Below are 20,448 nucleotides of genomic sequence, written 5' to 3'. Positions count from 1 at the left end.
AGATGCCTGTTTACATGCCTCTGATCTTGAAATTACTTAGTCTGAGCTAGGTCTAGGGAAGACACTTTGGCTGCTTTGTGAGTGGTTGAATCCACCTCCCTTTGTGTAATTATTATCTCATTGACTTGTCTATTTGTCAAGATTTTTATCACTTATTTGCTGTCAGTAACCAGGCTTTTATAATTAAACCACAAGGACTGTGTATTACCAATGGGAGTCAGAACACAAAATTGTCTTTTACCTTCTATCTACTGTCTCATACCAGACACACACACAAATTAAAATAACTTGTGCTGCAGAGTTTGCATAATTAAGCATTGTGCAGTTTTTTAGTGCTTTTTTTTTTTTTTTGGTCTTCTTAGATTCAAGCCTACCATGCAGTAATTGAAGCAATTGTTAAAATGTACTGGAAGCACTAAAGCATAGAAATATTCTCCTGCCAGAAGAGGAAAAAAATCAAATCAAGATTCACAGTTTCAGAACTGTGCTATCTGAAATGACTTGTTAGAGAAAATATGAAAAGTGACAACACTGATGCACTCTACATTTGTTACAAAGGACTGGATTTAAGTACTCTACAGTATAAAAAACACAGGGTTCTTAGTCATACACAACTGGGACCATCACATTCACAATCAATCAATAAATTCTCAATGTGATCACCACAAGACTGAAAACAATATTCCACTTTCAGGTCTTTTACCTGAGGCCCTTAGTTACAAGCTCTTTTTATTATTAATTATTATTATTACATTACATACTGGCAATCAAGAGATGTCTTGTTGCCTAGACACTACAATGATGTACACCTATAAATGCTCAAGACAGACAAACCCCTACACAAACACATGGACTAGATAGGCAGAAAGGAGGATTCTCTAAATAACCTGTAGTTTGCTTATAAGCTTCTAGTGGCCAGGAAACAGCTGTCTATTTTCAGTTTCACATGTGCAGGCGATATGGACTGACCGATCATATGATGTCAGGCTTACTTAGTGAGAATTCAGCAGATATTGGCGAAAGGTTAGCTGTGATTTAGGCTGCAGTGGCTGTAAGCGATAGGAAATTGAGCAAACTTTAAGCTTGCAGGAGGTGATGAGAAAAATTGAGGTGGCAGAGATAAAACTGTAGATGGACGGAGTGCTCAGGACTGGCTGAGAATTAATAGAGGGTTGGGAAATGAAACCCATACTAAGAGGTGGGCCCAGGCCCAAACCCTAGATTAAAATCCCCCGAATGGTTGGGAAAGTTTGGAATCTGAATCCAGAGGCAAAGTTTGAGACTAGCACCTCTCTCTGTAGAGGGCATACGAGACTACCAAGAGGGAGAGTGAGCAGTGCTGGCTATGGGTGGGAGAGCTGTGGTTGGTGGTGCTGAGGGTTCCAGACTCTGTGGGGTGCAGGGTCACTGGGTGAGGAGCTTTGAAGATGAGAGGTCTGAAGTTTGTTGGGTGCTGCTGGAGGGGGATGAGGGTCAAGACCATGAAGTCTTGGACAAAAACCTTCCCTTCCTCCGTCTCCTCCCTCCCTCATTAAAATTATTCAGACTTCTGGGAAGTAGGTGAAGGAGAAAATCCTTCCCTCCCTACTTCTCACAGCACCCTGTCGGCCCCACATCCTACTTATGCAGAGCTTCCCTGAAGCTGAGTGGAGAAATGGGAGGAAAGAAGCCGCTGCAGTGGAAGCAGCATGGCAAGAGCAGAAGGAAGCAATCTTTTCTCCCCATCCAGCGTTTCACCCCATCTCCAACACCCAGAAACTCCTAGCCCCATGTCCCAGCAGCCCCACCACTGCCAGAACACCCAGCAACTCATCCGGGACCAGTCTGGACCTACCTGCTCCCCGCTAAATGGACACAACACTGATCTACTTTCAGAAAGCCTTGCCCTGCACCACCCACTTACTTATCAGCGCCCACTCTTTTAGCAGCCCTAACCCAGAGACCCCAATCCACTATGCGTCCACAGCTCCCAGCTCTCTTCACCCAGCACCTGCCACACGCACCACAGATTTAGAAATAATTGTGTTCCAAAGAACTATGGGATGGATTGAGGTCATGAGAGGAAACAGCAGCTTATTTTGAGTTCATGGGTAGAAAAAGTTGAAAATCCCAGATTCAAACCCTCAGAAGCTTGGGTGAATTTAAAATTCCAGTCTGAATTTTGCACATCTAGCCCACCTACCATGCTAACCAGAAAATTATCTTAGATCAATAAAATCTCAAGGGGACAGAGGTTTGCAGAAGCCTGGCGGGATAAAGAGAATGATGTTGTTCGCTCTTGTTTAAGGCGGCACTAGGGATGGATGAGTATAAGCCATACCTCATGTTCCTGGGAAATCTAGTAAGCGATAACATGCCAGGCAGTTTGCACTACTTAAACAGAGGAAGAGAATATTCATGTTGACTCTAGTTTACAAGCATCAAAAATGCTCCTTAATTTTAACCAGATTATAGTCTACTTTGGCATAGGAAAAACGTGATTGCTAATTTATGGTTTAAAAATAGCTAGCTAGTGTAACAAACCATGAGTGCATACAAACGCACACACAGTAGTTACTAGCCGGATCAAACATGTGATCCTCATCTCAAAACCACATGATCCTTCCACTTGAGCTAAATAACAACCACCACCATAATAGACAAATAACTCATAGCTGGGCGTAGTGGTAGTTGTTGAGGCCTGCCACTAGAAGGAGACATGGTCAAATGCACTAAATTAGTGTATTTCAACAAGAACACACTTATCCTGCTAATAAACTATTTGAAAGTAAATATTTCTCAGAAGGAAACTCTAAATTGCAGTTTTTTCTAATTTATCAAATTAGGATATACAGTATTGTTATGGTAATTAAAAGCCTCCAAAATAAATTGGCTTTTTTTAATGATTTTTGTTTTATCTGGTGAAAAATTATATAGCTCTCCCTTTACTGTGAATAAGACATGCTCACAGTCTGTGTGGAACTGATTTAATAATGAATAGAATTAGGAAAAATACTGGCGAACAATTGCATGGCAGGGACTCCTAAACAATGATTTAGGAGTGAAAATCTAGGTCTGAGGGGGGAACAGCTCACTAGTTTAATTCTAATTTCAAGACAGATGTCTGTAATTGTGTAAGTTCCCCGTGGGCCAAAACATTGGCTGACTCCTTAATCAGGTCTGTGCTTCCTTTGTACATTAAACTGAATTTAGCTTAGTTTAATTCAAAGTCATATTAATCTTTTTATTCTTAGGTATATCAAATAAAACAATTTGAGATATTTTGGTGTGGGGAGGAGAGTAGGATTTCCTGGGAATGTGATTTTCTGCCTGTACGTCCACCAATGACGTTCTCAAGGTTTCAGTGACCTCATTGGCAAAAGGCTGGACATGCCCTACTCTACAGAGCCATTCAGTGCCACTTTAGAGAATAGGAAGAGAGCCTGTGAGTGACAGAAGGCACTCCCGCTCTGCAAGGCTGAGCATGTTGTCTCCACAGTGCCCAGCCTTGGAATAGAAAGACTAAAGCTCAGGACATCATCTCTAGTTTCCAAGGTGGCTGACTATTGGGCCAGATTTGTGTATTTAGTGTTTGGAGTGTTATTTTAAGTGCACTCAGCAGGGCATTTATGTGGGATGTTATTTCTTCCTCTGAAACTTTTCACGACTGACTTGTCAATGCTGAGGAAACATGTTATTTATGTGAGAATAAGATGCAAGACCCACAATAGAAAAGAAAAAGAAGCAGGGCCCCAGAGAAGCCAGCCTAAACTGGCTCAGTGTTGATGGGGACTTGAGAAAATGTATTATTATTTATTAGTTTATACACTAATGATACTCTACTACTTGTTTAAGTTTAGAAATTGCTAGAGATGTGTCAGAGCCACGGGTTACTCCATAATTGTCTGTTATAGGGTTTCTTGTACCTTCTTCTGAAGCATATATATTCTATCCATCTGTTTTATATTGTCACCCATCACTGTAGTATCTGAAAACTTTAAATGTAAAGTAGATTGGCAAGAACAAAGTCCCTAGTGGATTTCATGGAGTCTCTGCCTCTTCCCCTTTTGGGACTATAAAAGCTCTGCTTGGGATAAAGTTGTATTGTGTGTGATTGATTTGTCTGTTAGTATGACAGGTAAGGAGGTTGGGGTTTGCTTGTTTGTTTTTAAGGTGCTGGACTAGATTGATCAGTGATCTGATCCAGTATCACAATTCTGATACTCTACAAAGTTTGGATCCAGATCTGAACTTCACCTGAATTCAGGGTTGTTTATATCGAGAGTTTTTATTCTGCCCCGGATAGAGATAGGTACAAGCCAGGAAGTTGAGATGTTGATCAAAATTTCTCGAAAGATCAGGGGCATTTGGATCCAGGATTCTGGTTCAGGTCTCTCTAGCGGTTCTCTTAATATTTTGTATTTCTCTTTCCCCCATTTTTCCTAGATACAGGAACAAGAAACAAACACAGAAGGCTTTATGCAAAGATATAAGAAACAGTGTACAGACCCTGAAATAAATGAGAGTTTCATTTTCATGACTTCTCCAGTAAGGGACATCGCAACAGCCAGCCTTCCAGCATTGGATATGATCAGCGGTGAAAATGGATTACAAACAGAACATGTGACTTTACAAAGCTATATTGCTCACAATGTGCCCCATGATCAGAGAGATAGCGATCAGCAACAACCATGTGGGGAACAAAGAGTTAATATTACAAGTAACAATAATATTTTTTAAATCTCCTTCTGAAGCATCGGGGATGGCCACGGCTAGAGATGGGACATTGGACGGGGAGGGGCAGGGCTTTGAGGTGGCACTGAGCACTCACTCTCTCTCAGGATGCTTAGCTGGCTGGTTCTTGCTCCCATGGTCAAGGTCTAACTGATCATCATATGTGGGTCAGGAAGGAATTTTCACCCACGTCAGACTGGCAGTAATCTTTGGGGAGGATGGGAGAGAGGGGTCACCTTTCTCTGCAGCTTGTGAGTGCAGGTCACTTGCCAAGATTATCTGGGTATATCTCATGTAATCATTTTCCTGCCATTGCGGGGGCATCACGCTCTGGTGCACCTGAGTCCTTCCTATTCTCTGCCTGTGGCACATAAGTCTAATCTCCTGTGGGCTGTAATACTTTGGTCTTATTTTGGTTGTTGGGTTTAGTGTGCGGGTGCCGGATGGTGGCCTGTGGTATACAGAAGGCAGAGCCGTCCTTAGGCATACACAGCACACGCCGCTGTGTTGGACATCAGAAAATTTGGCTGCAGTGCGGACTCCTCTCCTCTCCAGCCCATCTCCTGTGCTGGGCCAGCAGGCTTCTCCCCGACCCGACCCCTGGCCCTTCCCCTCCGCCCACTCACTCACTCAGCCAGCTGGCTGAGAGCTTCAGGTCGGGCGCGGCCTCATGGGGCCAGGAGCAAAAGTTTGCCTGTGAGTGAGCAGGGGGAGGCGGGCCAGGCTGGGAACAGAGTGGGGAGTCAAGCTTAGGAGGTAGAGCCAGGCACGGGACTTCGGGGAGTGGTGGGGTGGAGGAGGAACCAGGCTGGGGGTGGCTGGGGGGAGCCGGACTGGGAAGGGAAAAGAGTAGGGGGTGATTTTTGTCTGGCTTAGTGAGGAAGTAGCGAACACGCTAGGGCCTCTTGCAGAGCAGGCTGGTGGCCCCGGGGGAGAGCAGCTGTTCCGAGCAGGCCCACACTGTACCTGCCCCTCTTCTGCCCATGTGCCCTGCCCCGCCGGCAACTCCCTGCAATCTCTCTCCTAGTCTCCTTTTCACTCCACCTCCCTCTTCTCTGAAGTTTAAGCCCAGATGCCGAAGATCCTCTTTGGATGGTCACCTTTTCCTCTCCTCCCTTCCCCAGCAGGGATCAGCAGCAGACACAGGCCAGGAGGAGGGAGAGGCACACACATAACCAGGCTGGGGAGGAGGGAAAGTTAAATAGGAAAAAAAGAAGGTGGCATTTGCTTTTCCTGCCCATTCACAATATTCTCGTGTCAACAGTAGGAAACTGACACTAAAACAAAAGGAGAAGGGGAACGTATCTGGAGCAGAAAAGCAGCAATCAGGGCTGCAGAATGCAAGGGAGGGCACAACATCTTAGCTGGGGAGGAAGATGGACTCGCACTTGACAAGGCTGGAGTAGCTGAAAACTTTTATTTAGGGAAAAGGGACATGATTTTTTTTCTTGTGGATCCAAATATCTCCAGGGCTGTCTCTCAAGCTGGTAGCATTTTGAAGGAGGGAGAGTTCTAAACAGTGCAGAGTTGAGTGGGATTTTAAAGGTCCCTTCAAGAATGCAGCACTTTCTTCCTCACCCGTGGGAAAAACCTTTAAAAACCGCCTTAAATAATCCAAAACAAGAGCCACTGTTCAAATGAGACTTGGCTGCTTATGGCTCCAGCCCCACTGGTGAAGCATTGTTGAAACTGCATGCTGAGTTATACCCAGGACTGCATGCTGAGTTATACCCAGTACAATCCCACTGAAACGTGTGTGGCAACCAGGTGTGTAAATCAGGGCAGAAAAAAAGACTGGTGCCTGAATATAATTCCTTTTCTTATTAAACTGCACATCCCAAGCACCTCTTTACTTTTCAGGATTAGAGGAAATGCTCTATTTTAGGGAGAATGAAATGCCATTTGGGAGTTGATGGCCCAGAGGGGTGGCAGACAAGGGCCTGGATGAGGGCTGGACTCAGCCATTGGTATGAGCTATTTCCTTTTTTGTCATTCAAATGGATTTTGGGTCATGGCTGACATCCCAGCCACCATGTAAAATGCTTCCCTGTGGCCTTTTGATATGCACACAGGGGTATCTCACTGCCAAGTCCCTGACCTAGGAGGTGAAGGGAGAGGGAAGGCTGCAGGGTGATCTCCCACCTCCATGCAGCCAGTGTCCTATGCTTGCCACTGTCATGCTGGAGTCTTCACGTTTATTTATTGACATTTGCAGAATTTTAAAATATTGTGCACAGAATTTAATTTTTTGGTGCTGACTTCCCTCAGGAATATGAGGTGCTGGGCAGCTGGGGGTGTGTGTGTGAGAGGGGCGCTGGGCAGTGCGGGGGGCGGAGAGGTCTGTAGGTGGGAGATTGTTCGGCATAGGGATCTGTGGTGGAGATCTCTGGGTGAGGGGCCACTGGGCATGGGGGTTGCTGGGCATAAGGGGGGTGGGGGCACTGGGCAGGATGGCAGTGCAGTGCAGGGGTTGGGGTGAAAGCAGCACAATTAAACTGTTTTTAATAAAGTGCATGTGGTAAGTTTTCCAATACTGTAAGCTTATGTTTGCGTTGCTAAGAGCAAGTTGGGCATAGGGGCCCTAGTTTAATAATACTGTGTAGGACCCCATAAATCCTAAGGGTGGCCCTGACAGAAGGTCAGACTAGATGATCTAGTCTAGTCTGTTCTTAAACTCTATGATTCTATGATGTATTAGCTGTTTTCTACCGGATTACTGATGCTATTACTAATAAGCAAGACCTTTTATGTGCTGTTCTGACTCCTACAGAGCTAAGTGATGGCCAAGGGAACAGAGGAAAAACATGTGGTGCTCATGAGAACAGTGATACAGATACCGTCTATGATGAGCCATGTAATGAATATCTGCCCAAAGCAAATTGCTGTGCAATTCTGGGCTCTGTGGAACCTCAGTGTAGAGACTCTGATTCATCGTCAGCACATGACAAGCTATTGAAACCTCTTTATGAAGAGGATTCAGACGACCACCTCACATGGGAAAACAGGAAGCTTGAGAGCTTAGAAATCAGTCCTGCAGTTGTCAAAGCCACAGTAGTGAACTTTATCGGAGAGGCCAGTACTGAACATTCTGCTGCAGTAAATATAACAGAAGACAATGAAGCTGTCACAGTACTGGCAACTGGACGAAGAACAGCAATGGAGGGTTGCAGTGATTCTGATAGCCTACTAAAACCAGATGAAGTGTGTAGCGGCACAGCCATAAGAAACACTTCTCTCAGACAAACTGGAGAAACAGACGGTATGTGCCTGGGCTCGAGCACTGGAAATAAAATAGAAGAACCATCCACTCATGTTTTAATAAATGATATCTTAAATGCCGAGGTGTGGTTGGAGGAGAAGCCAAACAAAACATTAACTGATGATAATGGATCTATTCAAATGAGTGCTGCCCAGGAAGGAAATCTTGCTTCTAATAATTCTTTCCAGTCTCATGATGCAGAATCTCCTCCCAGATTAATAAAGGCTCAAAGTAATCTTTTAGAACAAGACCAAGAACACCTAACTTACATACCAGATAGTTACATTCGTCAATTACCTTATACGGAACAGAATATACATTTAATAAATGATCAGATAATTAAATGTATAGATGAACTAGCTACTAAAGACTCTCCTGTTATACAGAGCTACCCAGAAATAAAAGATTGTGTTTATCTCCCTGATCTTGTACAAAAAGAAGATTTATCCAGTAATTCCTCCTGTGAAACTATCAATCAATTTACAGGTGAAAAATACTCTTCTGTTAAAGAAGTCAATAAATGTTCTGACGAGAATTTTCAGGAAAAAGGAAATGAATCAGACCTGAATGTACAAAATGACAGTAACTGTAGCACTTACCATCTTTCAAGAGATAATGACAGTAAAGATTTCCAAAGTGTTTCTGATGCACAGGACTGCAGTTACATTATACAGCTACATAATTTAATTAGGAGTCCTGAAACTGTAACATATGAGGACAGACTGAAAAATCCAGATCAAGACAACAATAAGACAGAGATAGGTGTGCAGCAGGTGGTGTTCAAGGCATTGTCTGAGGAGCAGTTTTTAACTGAAATTTTATTAGAAAAACCAAGAGATGAAGAAAACAAAATGGGTAGAGAAAAGAGAGATCTTGGAATAGATGAGGTACAAAATATTGCAACTTTAGGTGTCCCAGGACTGGACAGCATTTCAGAAATTCAGCCTTTAGTTTCTCAGCACAGAGCATCAGAAGGAAATGAAATTATCCTTGACCATGGTTGCAAGATTGGGAGAAAGTTAAGAATGGACTCTTCAGCAGGTTCCACTTATGAATCTGGGCCGGTGGCACCATTTAGCTTCTTTCAGCCTATAACATGTGTTGGGAATGAAAATAATAGTACTGCAAGTCAAGACTGTAAAGATGTTGGTGACAAGGTGGATAGTTCCATCCTTTGCACCCAACATACGAACTTACGAGAAACTTTATCTGTCTCTTTAGAACCTATGAGCCAAACAGAAGGATCCAGTATCAACACACTGGCAAAGGGATACTCCAGGGTAGAAAGCCTAGTGCAGTCTGAATCCACACAAATGGTAATTAAGGGGAATGAAAATTTGAACAAGTTGGGAACTACACCTGAACTATTGCAGCGTCAATGCCCTAGAACAGCTGAAGAAAACAAGGATGAAACCATCTTGTGTGAAAAGAAAACAGAACAAATTCAAGAAGCCATTGAATATAGCCTAGGTGAAGGTGAAGTGGAGCCTTATATGCGTGCCTTGATTACTCCAGAGGAAGAAGAACATATTACAAGTTATTGTACTGGACAGTCCAATCCATCCCTGACTCCTTCCGCTCAGCAAATTGGAACACCCTGTAATACGTACAGGGGTGGAAATACAACTAACTCTACTGAACATCATAAAACCAGACAATTCACAGCTGGCAGGAGTCAAAACATGATTGCATCAGACCGTGTAACAGGGGGTTTGGTTAGGCTCCCAACATATGCCTCAGAAAACAGCCAACATTTCCAGGAGGAGCTGCCACAGAGCAAATCTCAGCAGTGCTCTTTAGCATTGACCACAGCTGATCCATTCACACTAAGAGAAGAGAGGACAAAAACGCAAGAAGGGTCAAAACCCTGCAAGCCCTTACTTGTTGGGCCTGAGGACATTAAGTGTCAGCAAGAAACAGCAAACAGTGGACATTCGGCTGATGGGGGTAAGAAGAAAATGATGTCAAAGGTGCTGTCTAAGAAACCCCGACTAGAAGCAAAGGAAAACCTCAGCAAGAACTCCAGTTGCATTAAAAATGCCCTGAAAGCTAATGCAGGCATAATTCAGAGGAAAGAGAGGGAAGAGCAAAGAAAACTACCTGCTAAAAAAACCAACAAAGGTAGGAGGGAGCTGTCTCCCTATTGTTGATTTTTTTTTCTTTCACATCCCTCAGACTACAGTATAAATTTCAAAGAAATTTCCAACACACCACAAGACTCCTTCAGCTAAACTAAATCAGCTAGAGATGTCATGCATTAATGTATGAAAATGTCCATTCTCTGAAGTAATAACCACTACTATGCCATGCTGCAAATCTGTTCAGTCCCTGGCTCCCCTTAGATGATAAATGTATCATATTTTATTAATTTTTATGCCTTTTATAATGTAGTTTCCTCTGTTCAAGTCAAGGCTCAGGAACATAAAGTACATTATGATTATTCCAACAGAATCCATGCAATATAATAGCAAACACAGTAGTATCATGTTATTCTATTCCTGCAATGGGTTGGTTTCACAATTGTGCCACCACCCTGTGTGTCCCCAATATAATTATACTGTGTTGGGGACCTAAAGTGTTTATACTGCTGGTAACCTATTACTGTTATTTATATAATGCTGTGGATATGCATAACACTTTGCAGAAATGTAAGATGACAAAAGGCCCAATTCTGCGCTTGCTTACACCAGTATAAATCCTGAGTGACTCTGCTGAGTCAATGAAGTTAAACAGGCATTAAACCAGTGTAAATAAAATGAGAACCAGGCCCACAGTTTCTGTCCCAAAGAGCTTACAATCTGGAAGGATAAAACACAAAATGGCAGTAGCGTAAAAGCAACACAATTAAGCATTTATGGTCAATATAAGATTTTGCTGGGTCCAAGCTTTTCTTTTCATTTTTTAACATTATATTTCACATTCCTGTTGTAACACAAACTACATTTAAATCATTAAGAGGTAAGGCATGAGAGCAGGGGTGGAGAGTGACTGGAAGGAGGCTAACAAGCTGTTCAAAGATTCTAAGCAAGCTAGCAATCTGTTTGAAGGCTCTACAACTAAGACCTAGGTCGACCTAGCTACATCACTCAGGGTTGTGACAAATTTCAGAGCCTGGGCAACGTAGCTAGGTTGACCTACCCCTCACTGTTGCAGCTAGTTCAATGGAGGAATTCTTCTGTCAACCTAGCTACTGCCTCTTGGAGAGGTGGCTTACTTGCATTGATGGAAAAACCCCTTCCGTTGACGTAGGAAGCAACTACACTCTCTGCTTTCGCTAATCACTTATTTAATTGAATGCATTCCTGTGTTTATAGGTGGTAGAACAGATGTCTTCTTTGCATGACAATGTTTGTGCTAGCAATGACCATAAAAGGGGATTAAGGGAGATGTGCTGTAGCAGGCACAATAAATGACTAGTTCTGATTGGGAACTTTGTGCAGGGAGGTCTGTTGTATAGCTGCAGTCCTGTCAGTGTCTGTAATTGACAATGTAGGCAAACCGGAAGTTACAAGAGGGCCTAGTGCATTAAGAAAGGGGGAAGGATTTGCCCAATCCTCAAATAATGTCGGCCATGTAGAATGTAGGTACTAAAAACATCTGTTTGGGTTCTGTATATTTCAGAATAATATTTAAATGAAATATTATTCAGAGATTGTTCTGCAAATGTCCAAGCATACAGCAGACTGGGCAGGTTTTATACATCTGCATCTGAACCACTTTGATTTAAACCTATGGTTACTACATGGAACTAACATGTCAACAGTTAGTATAGTATTGATAATGGGGCGAATCAGTTCTGGTGTAGTAATTCTCTTCTTTTTGGTCCATAGAGGAATGGCCTGTGGTTAAGACTGGGAGTTAGGAGTTCTAAGTTCTATTTCTATCTCTGTCACACTCTTCCTGCACAACTTTACGCATGCTTCAGTAAGGTACTTCAAGCATGTGCCTAATTTTAAGCTTGTGAGTAGTCTCACTGGCCAAGATTTAAGTGGCTAGTGATTTTGGGTGTCTCAGTTTTGAACACCCAACTTGCAGCACCATAGAGGGGCCTGATTTTCAGAAGTTGATTGCTCAGCACTTTCTGAAAATCACACCTCTTTCAGGCATTTCAAGTTGAACATCCAATAGCTGAGGGTCCCATTATCACTAAACTCTTAAATGTTGGCCATTGACTTCAATAGAGCTACTCACTCGCTTAAAGTTAAGCACATACTTAAGTAACTAACAGAATCAGGGCTTTAGAGGGCAATTCTACTCTGAAACACAACTCTGTAAAAATTTGAGGTTTCATGTTTATTGTTTCTCAGTCATTTCCAGTTCAAATACCCTCAACTTATGAGTAAAAATATGGGGGTTTTGTTTGATGAGGATGATTGTTTTTGTTTTTAAACAACAGCAAACTCCACTTGGAATCTGAGAGTCAGTCTGCTATCTTTCCTCTCTCACATCATCAATAGCAATAAGGATTCCGCTCACTAACTAAAGGAGTTTAGGCAAAATCAGTGCTAGTTGGGTAACCACATTATGTACACATTATTACACCTCAGTGGTACCTGTGCAGCTTTATTATAGTTTAACTGACTGGCCCTTTAATCCGGGAGAAGGTGTGTTAAATAAGAATGTGCTATTTTTACGTTATGACTTTTTGAAAAAATGTATTAAAGCAAAGTTACAATAACGTTTTAACATACTACATTGTACATTACTTATAACTTATTCAGTATTCAAAGAACCTGGCAAACGATTCCAGCTTGCTGGCTGAGGAACCTTCCTTTTCAGAATGCTAGAAAGAGTGACCAAATTTCTAAATACCTATCCTCTTGTTGCCACTTCTCTAGTGTATGTACTTGATGGGAAAGCTTTTCAATTGCATATTCTACTATACCACAATTCCATAAGAGGGATTATGCATTTTCACAATGTACAATAAAAAGTCTAGCTGCTAACAAAAAAGAAGAAATTAATGTGTCCTTCTGTTTAAAATATATTAAGTAAGCAGGTCAGGGGATCTCTAAGAAGCTAGCATTTTGTCATAAGAGGAATCTCTTTAATAATTTCATCCCCAAACCATCTAATTCCTGGACACAACCACCACATGTGCAAGTATATTCCCCTTTCCCCATAACCCTGCCAACAAAGTACCTCCCTAGTAGCAAAAGTATGATGGAACTTACTTAACTGGAGTCCAATGCTATCTATACAATTATTTATTTAAAAAATTCTTTAGGAGCTACACAAATTGTAGATGTATATCCCCTTACCCACGTAGAGACACACTCATCCAAAATAATTTCTTTGTCCAAACCCGTCACCCATCTTTTCATCTGGGTTGTTTTCTTATCAATGTCCTTTTCACTCAAAATTGTATATATTTTAGAAATTAAATATTTTGTTCCTGCTTGCTCCTGCATCAACTCCTCAAATGGGTTTAAGGGGTAAATAGGGCCACCTAATATCCAGATTTCACAGCAAAATCTTTGACTTTCCAATATTGAAAATATGGGATCTTTATATTATTTACATTATTACATCTCTCTTGGTATTATTTCTAATCAGGACCCAAGAACAGCTGTCTGAATTGAGTAATCTCAGCTCTTACCAACAATGAACAGTCTCTTTGATATTTCCTAGGGATATTTTCCTCATTATAAATGAAAATAGCTAAGGGGAGGGCCTTGGCAATAGGAATTTAGAAAATATATCCAACGCTACTAAGGTAGTCTGGATGAATGAGTGATATTCTATTTTTGGTGACCTACATTTCATTTTAACCCATTCATTATAAATAGCTCCAGCCTTATTCTCATTTTACCCGGTGTTTGCATGTTCAATTGTTAACCCAGCAGATCACATTTCTTATTGTGATGCATAATGATAAGCCAAATTAGGGAAAGCTAGTCCATGCCACTTTGTAGGCTGTTACAGAACTTTAAAACTCACCCTTTGTCATTTATGTGTCCATATGAATTTTAATAGTGCATCCTGACATGTTTTTAATGTCATTTCAGGGATACCAACAGGGATGCACTGAAAAAAATAATAACTTTGGGAGGACATTCATCTTTACCAAGGCTACCCTACCTAGCCAAGAAATTTCATATTTGTTCCATTCCTCCAAGTCTTTTATTATTTTATTCCACATTGGAGGGTAATTTGCTTTAATATTTATTCCTAAATATTTTAAATTCTTTTACCCATTTAAATTTATATAGCTGACATTTTCAGGTCCCTTTAAAATGGCAAAGTAGTCATATTATTTTCTGATTCTTAACTGTGGATATTTCATTTCAAGCCCCCAAGTTACTGAAGAAAATCCATGCTGAGCTGTTCCCTGATTGTTCTGGAAATATTAAATTATGCTGTCAGTTTGGGGAAATTCATGAAGACTCCACCGTTACATGGATTAAAGATTCAAAGTTACTAGCTCAAGTGAATAGAAGGTAAGGAGGGATCCTAACTGGCACTTCCTGAAATATTTGTAGATTATCTTTTGAGGGGGAAAATTAAATGGTCCAATGATAAACTCTTGGTGAGAGAACTGAAGTGATATGACTGGGGCAATATACTGACTAAAACAAAATAGTCAGATTTTGCAGAGTGTATTAATATCAGACATTGTTTCCCTCATTCAAGGTAGTTCCAGTCTGCTTGCTTTAGCTGTTTCATATCTGTTCCCATCAGACTGTCAACTACTGTGCAAGATCATGCTAAGGTGAAATTCCAGCAGCTGGGCCAAACAATATAAACAAGTCTGGCTAAGATATGAGAAACTGGGAGATATGAATCTCTGAAACCTAATAAAAGCAGCAATAGGCAGTGAGCAGCTTCTTTGACGAACAGGAGAGGTCACATCTTTTGAACTTAAATTCTGTTTTAAATGGTCCTTTAAACCAGGGCTTTGGAGCTGTGCTCTGGCTCCACTCCAGCTCCAGGCAAAAACCTGCAGCTCCACTGCTCCGGAGCTGCTCTGCACTCCAGCTCCAGGCTCCGGTCCAAAGCCCTGCTTTAAACCGACAAGGGTTGGGTATGAGCAAAAATTACCTGACTCCTTAACCCAGCCAATTAAATTATATCAGGGTGGCTGAGCAGCAGTGTACTGAGAAAAATAGACAATGAAAGCTTTATCTATTCAGAAGAGTTAAGCACCTATCCTTCTGAAAATCCCACTAAGCGTGTGTAGGCACCTAAATACCTTTACAAATATGTCCCTTTGACCCAGCCTCTGAGACTTGGTGCCACTGTTTGTTTGTTTTTTAATTGCAGTGGAGACGTATGCATAAAATCACAGAAATGTAGGACTGCAAAAGACCTTGAGAGATCATCTAGCCCAGACCCCTGCAATGAGGCAGGAGCAACTAAACCTAGACCTTGTACCCCTAGTCTTGTCACCATATAGACAGTATGCTTTTCAGTTTATGGCCTGTCATAGACTGTACACTAATACAACATCAAATACAGTGGGAACCCGATGCTGATAGGGCATCTCTGGGCACTACTGTAATACAATTAGTAAATAATAAAGGTTAAAAGATAGGTATTTGAGCCTGTGGGTTTTGACATCTTGAACTTCACTGTTCTTGGAAAGCAGCCCTTCCAAAAATAGCATTACAGCACTAAGCAACAGTGATCCAAGAGTGACATGAAAATGGGGGTTAGCATAGCTGAGGGCATGTACTAGTAGAGTAACTAAGCAGGTCCACAATACTCACCAGATCACATCAGATGTGCCATTCCTAGCTCCTCCATGGGAAATGATGCTGCAGAGTGCCAAATATATAATATGAATTAAGAGGGAAAGGAGAGAACGGCTGGACAACTTATTACTAGTCCTAAACAAGATCAGCTTTAAATATAGACTGGATGCTGCAGGTGGCTAACTAGGGTGCTCCACTTTACCAGGAAGAGGTGTGTGGACACAGAGTAGTTGCAGTGCAGGCAACAATCCAGGGGTTTATTGCTAAAGCATGAGCTGCATGAGGCCAGATAGCCAGAAAAAACATTTCCTTCCCTAGAAAAGGGTGGAGGAAAAGAATTGGGAAGGGTTGAGTAGTCAATAAAGAGAGGAGGAGAAATCAAGGGAAAGAAAGAGGTAAGGAACCCAGGGAAAGGAGGAGAGATGAGAGGCGACTAGGGAAAAGGAAAAAGATCTGGGGACCCAGGGAAAAGAGATGGGGAATCCATATTGTGTATTCAACTTGGGAAGAGGAAACTAAAGATTATTATTGACCTAGGGCCCCAATTCAGCAGAACACTTACACACATTCTTAACTCTGATTGAAGTCAAGTCAATGGGTGCTCGCACGCATTGCTGAGTAGGGCTGGCCTTAAGCACTTGCTTAAAGTTAAGCATACGCTCAAAGATAAAATATAAGGTGCCAATTCACCAGACTTAGTCTCACACACACAGAGTCAAATTCAGCCCCGATGTCAGCAAGCACAACTCCCTTTGTTCTCATTCATGTCAAAAAGTGGTCCCTACCAATATCCAATACCTATACATGTTTCTTTGGAACGATACACTCTATTTCCATGCAGAGCTGTTCTGAATATCCAATCAACAGTATTTGTTTCTTAGTCTACAAGAAAATATACTTTACATGCTCTGTTAAGAGACTACAGAAAACATTCTCTCTTATGACTGCTAGTGTCATGTTCCCCAATACACATGTCCTTCCTGCCATAGCAGGTTTACCTGTGAAAGCAATATGAATATTGGAAACTGATAAGAGATTCTAATATTGTAATATAATCAGGTTCTGTGTAGGTTTGGTAAAAGTATTGTTTTCTCTCAGGATATGATGAAAAAAAATCTACTAGGCAATACAAAACAGGCTGGATGCTTCCAAGTGGGGGGTTGAAAAAACATATCAAATCTATTCACATCCCCTCTGAATCATGCTCTTTGCAGCATTAATTAGTCCAAAAAATCGGGTGGTTCTGAGTAAGTTGGTTAGAAAAAATGTTTTAAAAGACTAAACTGCAAATGTTAACAACTTCTATTCCAGTGCAGGGGATGATTCGCCAGTGTCTTTGGCAATAGTTCAAACTAGCATAAAAGACCAGGGATTGTATTATTGCTGCTTGAAGAATGTTTATGGAAAGGTGACTGCTGAATTTAACCTGACCTCAGAAGGTAAATCCCAGCACACTGGCTTTCAAGTTATAAGAACAATGACAGACGCCATTTGAATTCTATGTCACTACAGCGTTTCTTTCCTTTTGTTCCCTTGCAGTATTGAAACATCTTTCAAGTTATCAGGATATTGAAGGTAAATACATTCATTGTTTGTTTCAAATACCTACCCTTTCTATTTGGCACACTTTTGTCAATAAAATATAAATGAAAGTCAACAATAAATTTGTAGGTATGGAAGTTATCAGGCTCCTGAAGGTAAAGGACCAGGTTTGTTAGTTCTTTGCATTGCTCTGGTGATACAAAGCAGCTGTATAATGATAACCAGATAGTTAAACCAAGCTTTGCATCATCAAAGTGGCCTGATTGTTTCAGTGGATCTGGCCCTATTTAATTTCTCTTAATGTAAAAATAAATGATGAGAAAAGTTACCACTTTAAGAATGGTCCCAGAGATGAACTTATGGCAAGAATTTTCAGACAAGATCCAAACAAAAACATGAACAAAAATGTACATATTTATGTGCACAACTGCAGTGGTTTCATATGCAAATCAGATTGCACTTGCAAATGGTAAATGAGGTGCTTGAACAGCTATGTTCATGTCAGATCACCCAGTTTGCACATGCAGTCATGATTCTTACAGTTCTCCCTCCCGTGATCCGCGGAATGAACTGGTGTGTGTGTGTGATGCTGGCTGTTCTAGAATCAGGAACAGAATCATTCTTTGCAACACATCTTTAGCGAGGAAGTTATGTCTTTTAAATTGTCTCAGGGGAAATTAGTGCATCCACAAAAGCTTGCAGTCATCTTTTGCACACCAAAACACCTCCCTTTACACACACAAGTCAAAAGATACATAGTAGGGAAAAAACAACATTTTTAAAAATACAAAGTTTGTTTGGGATACTAACTCTCAGATTTACAATTTTTATAGAATTATAAAAATGTAGTGCCGGAAAGGACCTTGAGGAGTTACCGAGTACAGCACCCTGCACTGAGGCAGGACCAAATAAACCTAGACCATCCCTGATAGATGATTGTCTTAAAAACCTCCAATGATGGGTTTTGCACAACCTCCTTTGGAAGTCTATTCCAGAGTTTAACCACCCATATTTTTCTTAATATCTAATCTAACTCTCTCATCCTGCAAATGAAGCCCATTACTTCTTGTCCTATCTTCAGTGGACAAGGAAAACAATTGTTCCCATCCTCTTTATAAAAACCTTTAATGTATTTGAGGACTGTTATCAGGTCACCTCCTCAGACAGGGGTGAAAGTAACTTAATGAGCTTAATAGGCAGCCTGGGTCCTGGGCAAGGTGGCGGGAAGGGGGGGCACTCTAGGCCCCCAGAAGGGGTGGGGCTAGGGCCAGACTCCCCCAACCACTAGACCAGTAACCTTAAGGCAGTAATTCTGGATGATTACCTAATCATACAGCAAAATCATCATAAGATAGATAGATAGATAGATAGATAGATAGATAGATAGATAGATAGATAGATAGATAGATAGATAGATCATACAGCTTGATTTTCAAAAACTCAGATTAACCGTGGTGGGGGATCACATAGGTGCATATTCTAATCCAACATGCACAATGCATCTCACATATCTTGGTGAATGCACTTATCAATAAAATTCAGGTCTGGAGTGTAAACACTCTGATATTCAGGAGCATCTGAGCAGAGGATTTAGCCCATTTGACCATTTTATAGCTGGGGCCAGTTACAACAGTCAGATCTGGTTTGGTATTTTGAATTTTTCCAAACTTCAGAGGTGTTCAGCTCCGGAGTTGTGGCTTGGGTATGGTTATGTATCTGTAGGTCTGGTTGTTCTCCTTAACCTATGAGGACAAGACAAAAAGCAATGGGCTTAAATTGCAACAAGGATGGTTTAGGTTGGATATTAGGAAAAACTTTCTAACTGTCAGGGTGGTTAAGCACTGGAATAAATTGCCTAGAGAGATTGTGGAATCTCTTGGAGATTTTTAAGAGCAGGTTAAACAAATACCTGTCAGGGATGATAGAGATAATACTTAGTTCTGCCATGAGTGCAGGGTACTGGACTCAGTGACCTCTCGAGGTCCCTTCCAGTCCTATGATATGTTAGTGTTTCCAAGGTGCAGCCCGAGACACAACACTCATCAGAGATTAAATTAGCTTTGACCCTGAATCCTTTTTCATTATACCATTAATACACTATAAATCATTGTTTCCTCTTGCACCAGAAATGCCTTCAGACCTCATAGATCAGTCATCAGTGCAATGTTTCTTGGAGAGTTCTTTCCCATTATGCGTTGCCCCTTGCTGTCCCAATAAAGGCAAAATTCCTCTTAAAGCTAATGGGAGTTTGCAGAATTGTGCGTTTTATGGAATTCCTGTAGTATAAAACAGTTTGAGTTAAATGGACAGATACTTTCGATGCATTTGGTGCATTGTCACTTCACACACAGTAAATAGTGAAATACCACTGCAACGTCACAGTGATAAAGAAGGAGAAAAAAAGAGGAGTAATAAAATATTCTGGCATAAAATCTTCTAGTGCTATTTGAACACATGGTATTTGCAAGTTGTCTGCTGTGTAACTTTACCCAAGGAGAAGGGCAAGCATGGAGATCTGGAATATTTTCCCCATGTGTTATCTTTTATTTAATCAGACCGGCACATCTTGCTATGCATGTGCTAAAGATAGACAACGCTTTGCAAATTGATTTATCATTTCTGAACATACTGTACTAGTCAACTACTTCATTCAGATGGTTGATTTTTTTCTTGTTTCTCTTTGTGGAGTAGAATTAATCATTCACTTCCTCTTTCAAACAAATGGAGGGCTTTTCATCTAGCAATGCTGTATAACTTGATAAAAGAACTATAATTGGAGATAAGGAGCCCTTTTATTATAGCACTGTATATATACATACACTGTTCATTCTTTGCTTCAAAGGGAGTCAAAGGTTTACATCGTCTACATCAGAGACAGTCACTTTAGTAAGAGGAAAGACTTTGTACTGCGCACTTAGGGCTTTAGGTTTTCTTCTCTCACTTTTCATTAACACGGGAGAAGTTGTGTGCACATAGAGAGATGAGAGTAGTCCTCACTCTGCGTAACTCTGCAGTAGAGTGACCAGATAGCAAATGACAAAAATTGGGATACTTTTTTTTTTTCAGGGGGCAGGGAGTATAGTTGTCTATATAAGACAAAGTCCCTAATATCGGGACATCTAGTCACCCCACTCTGCAGATCTGAAACGTAGGTAGAATTTTTAGTTCGTTTTCCTCTATAATCTTTCCCTTTTCCCCACTTCGGTTTTTTCTTTTACTCTTTTTGTATTTCCCTGCTTC

The 20,448-nt window shown here is 41.2% G+C and overlaps 1 protein-coding gene across 1 annotated transcript in view; it reads left to right on the top strand.

The window, feature by feature from the left end:
- Positions 1 to 20,448, top strand: part of ALPK2 (alpha kinase 2) — a gene marked incomplete at its 5' end in the record, with an annotated part of 68,339 nt that overhangs the window by 23,732 nt on the left and 24,159 nt on the right. Inside the window, 4 exon segments of the mRNA XM_084629621.1 lie at positions 7,484 to 10,093; positions 14,265 to 14,412; positions 16,978 to 17,105; positions 17,206 to 17,241. Coding sequence (XP_084485747.1) covers positions 7,484 to 10,093; positions 14,265 to 14,412; positions 16,978 to 17,105; positions 17,206 to 17,241 — 2,922 coding nt within the window.

This window comes from Lepidochelys olivacea (assembly GCF_965140295.1).
Source record: "Lepidochelys olivacea isolate rLepOli2 genome assembly, chromosome: 5".
NCBI classification, from domain to species: Eukaryota; Metazoa; Chordata; order Testudines; family Cheloniidae; genus Lepidochelys; species Lepidochelys olivacea.
Note: the sequence above shows the minus strand (reverse complement) of the source record. Positions and strands in the feature narration are given on the sequence as shown.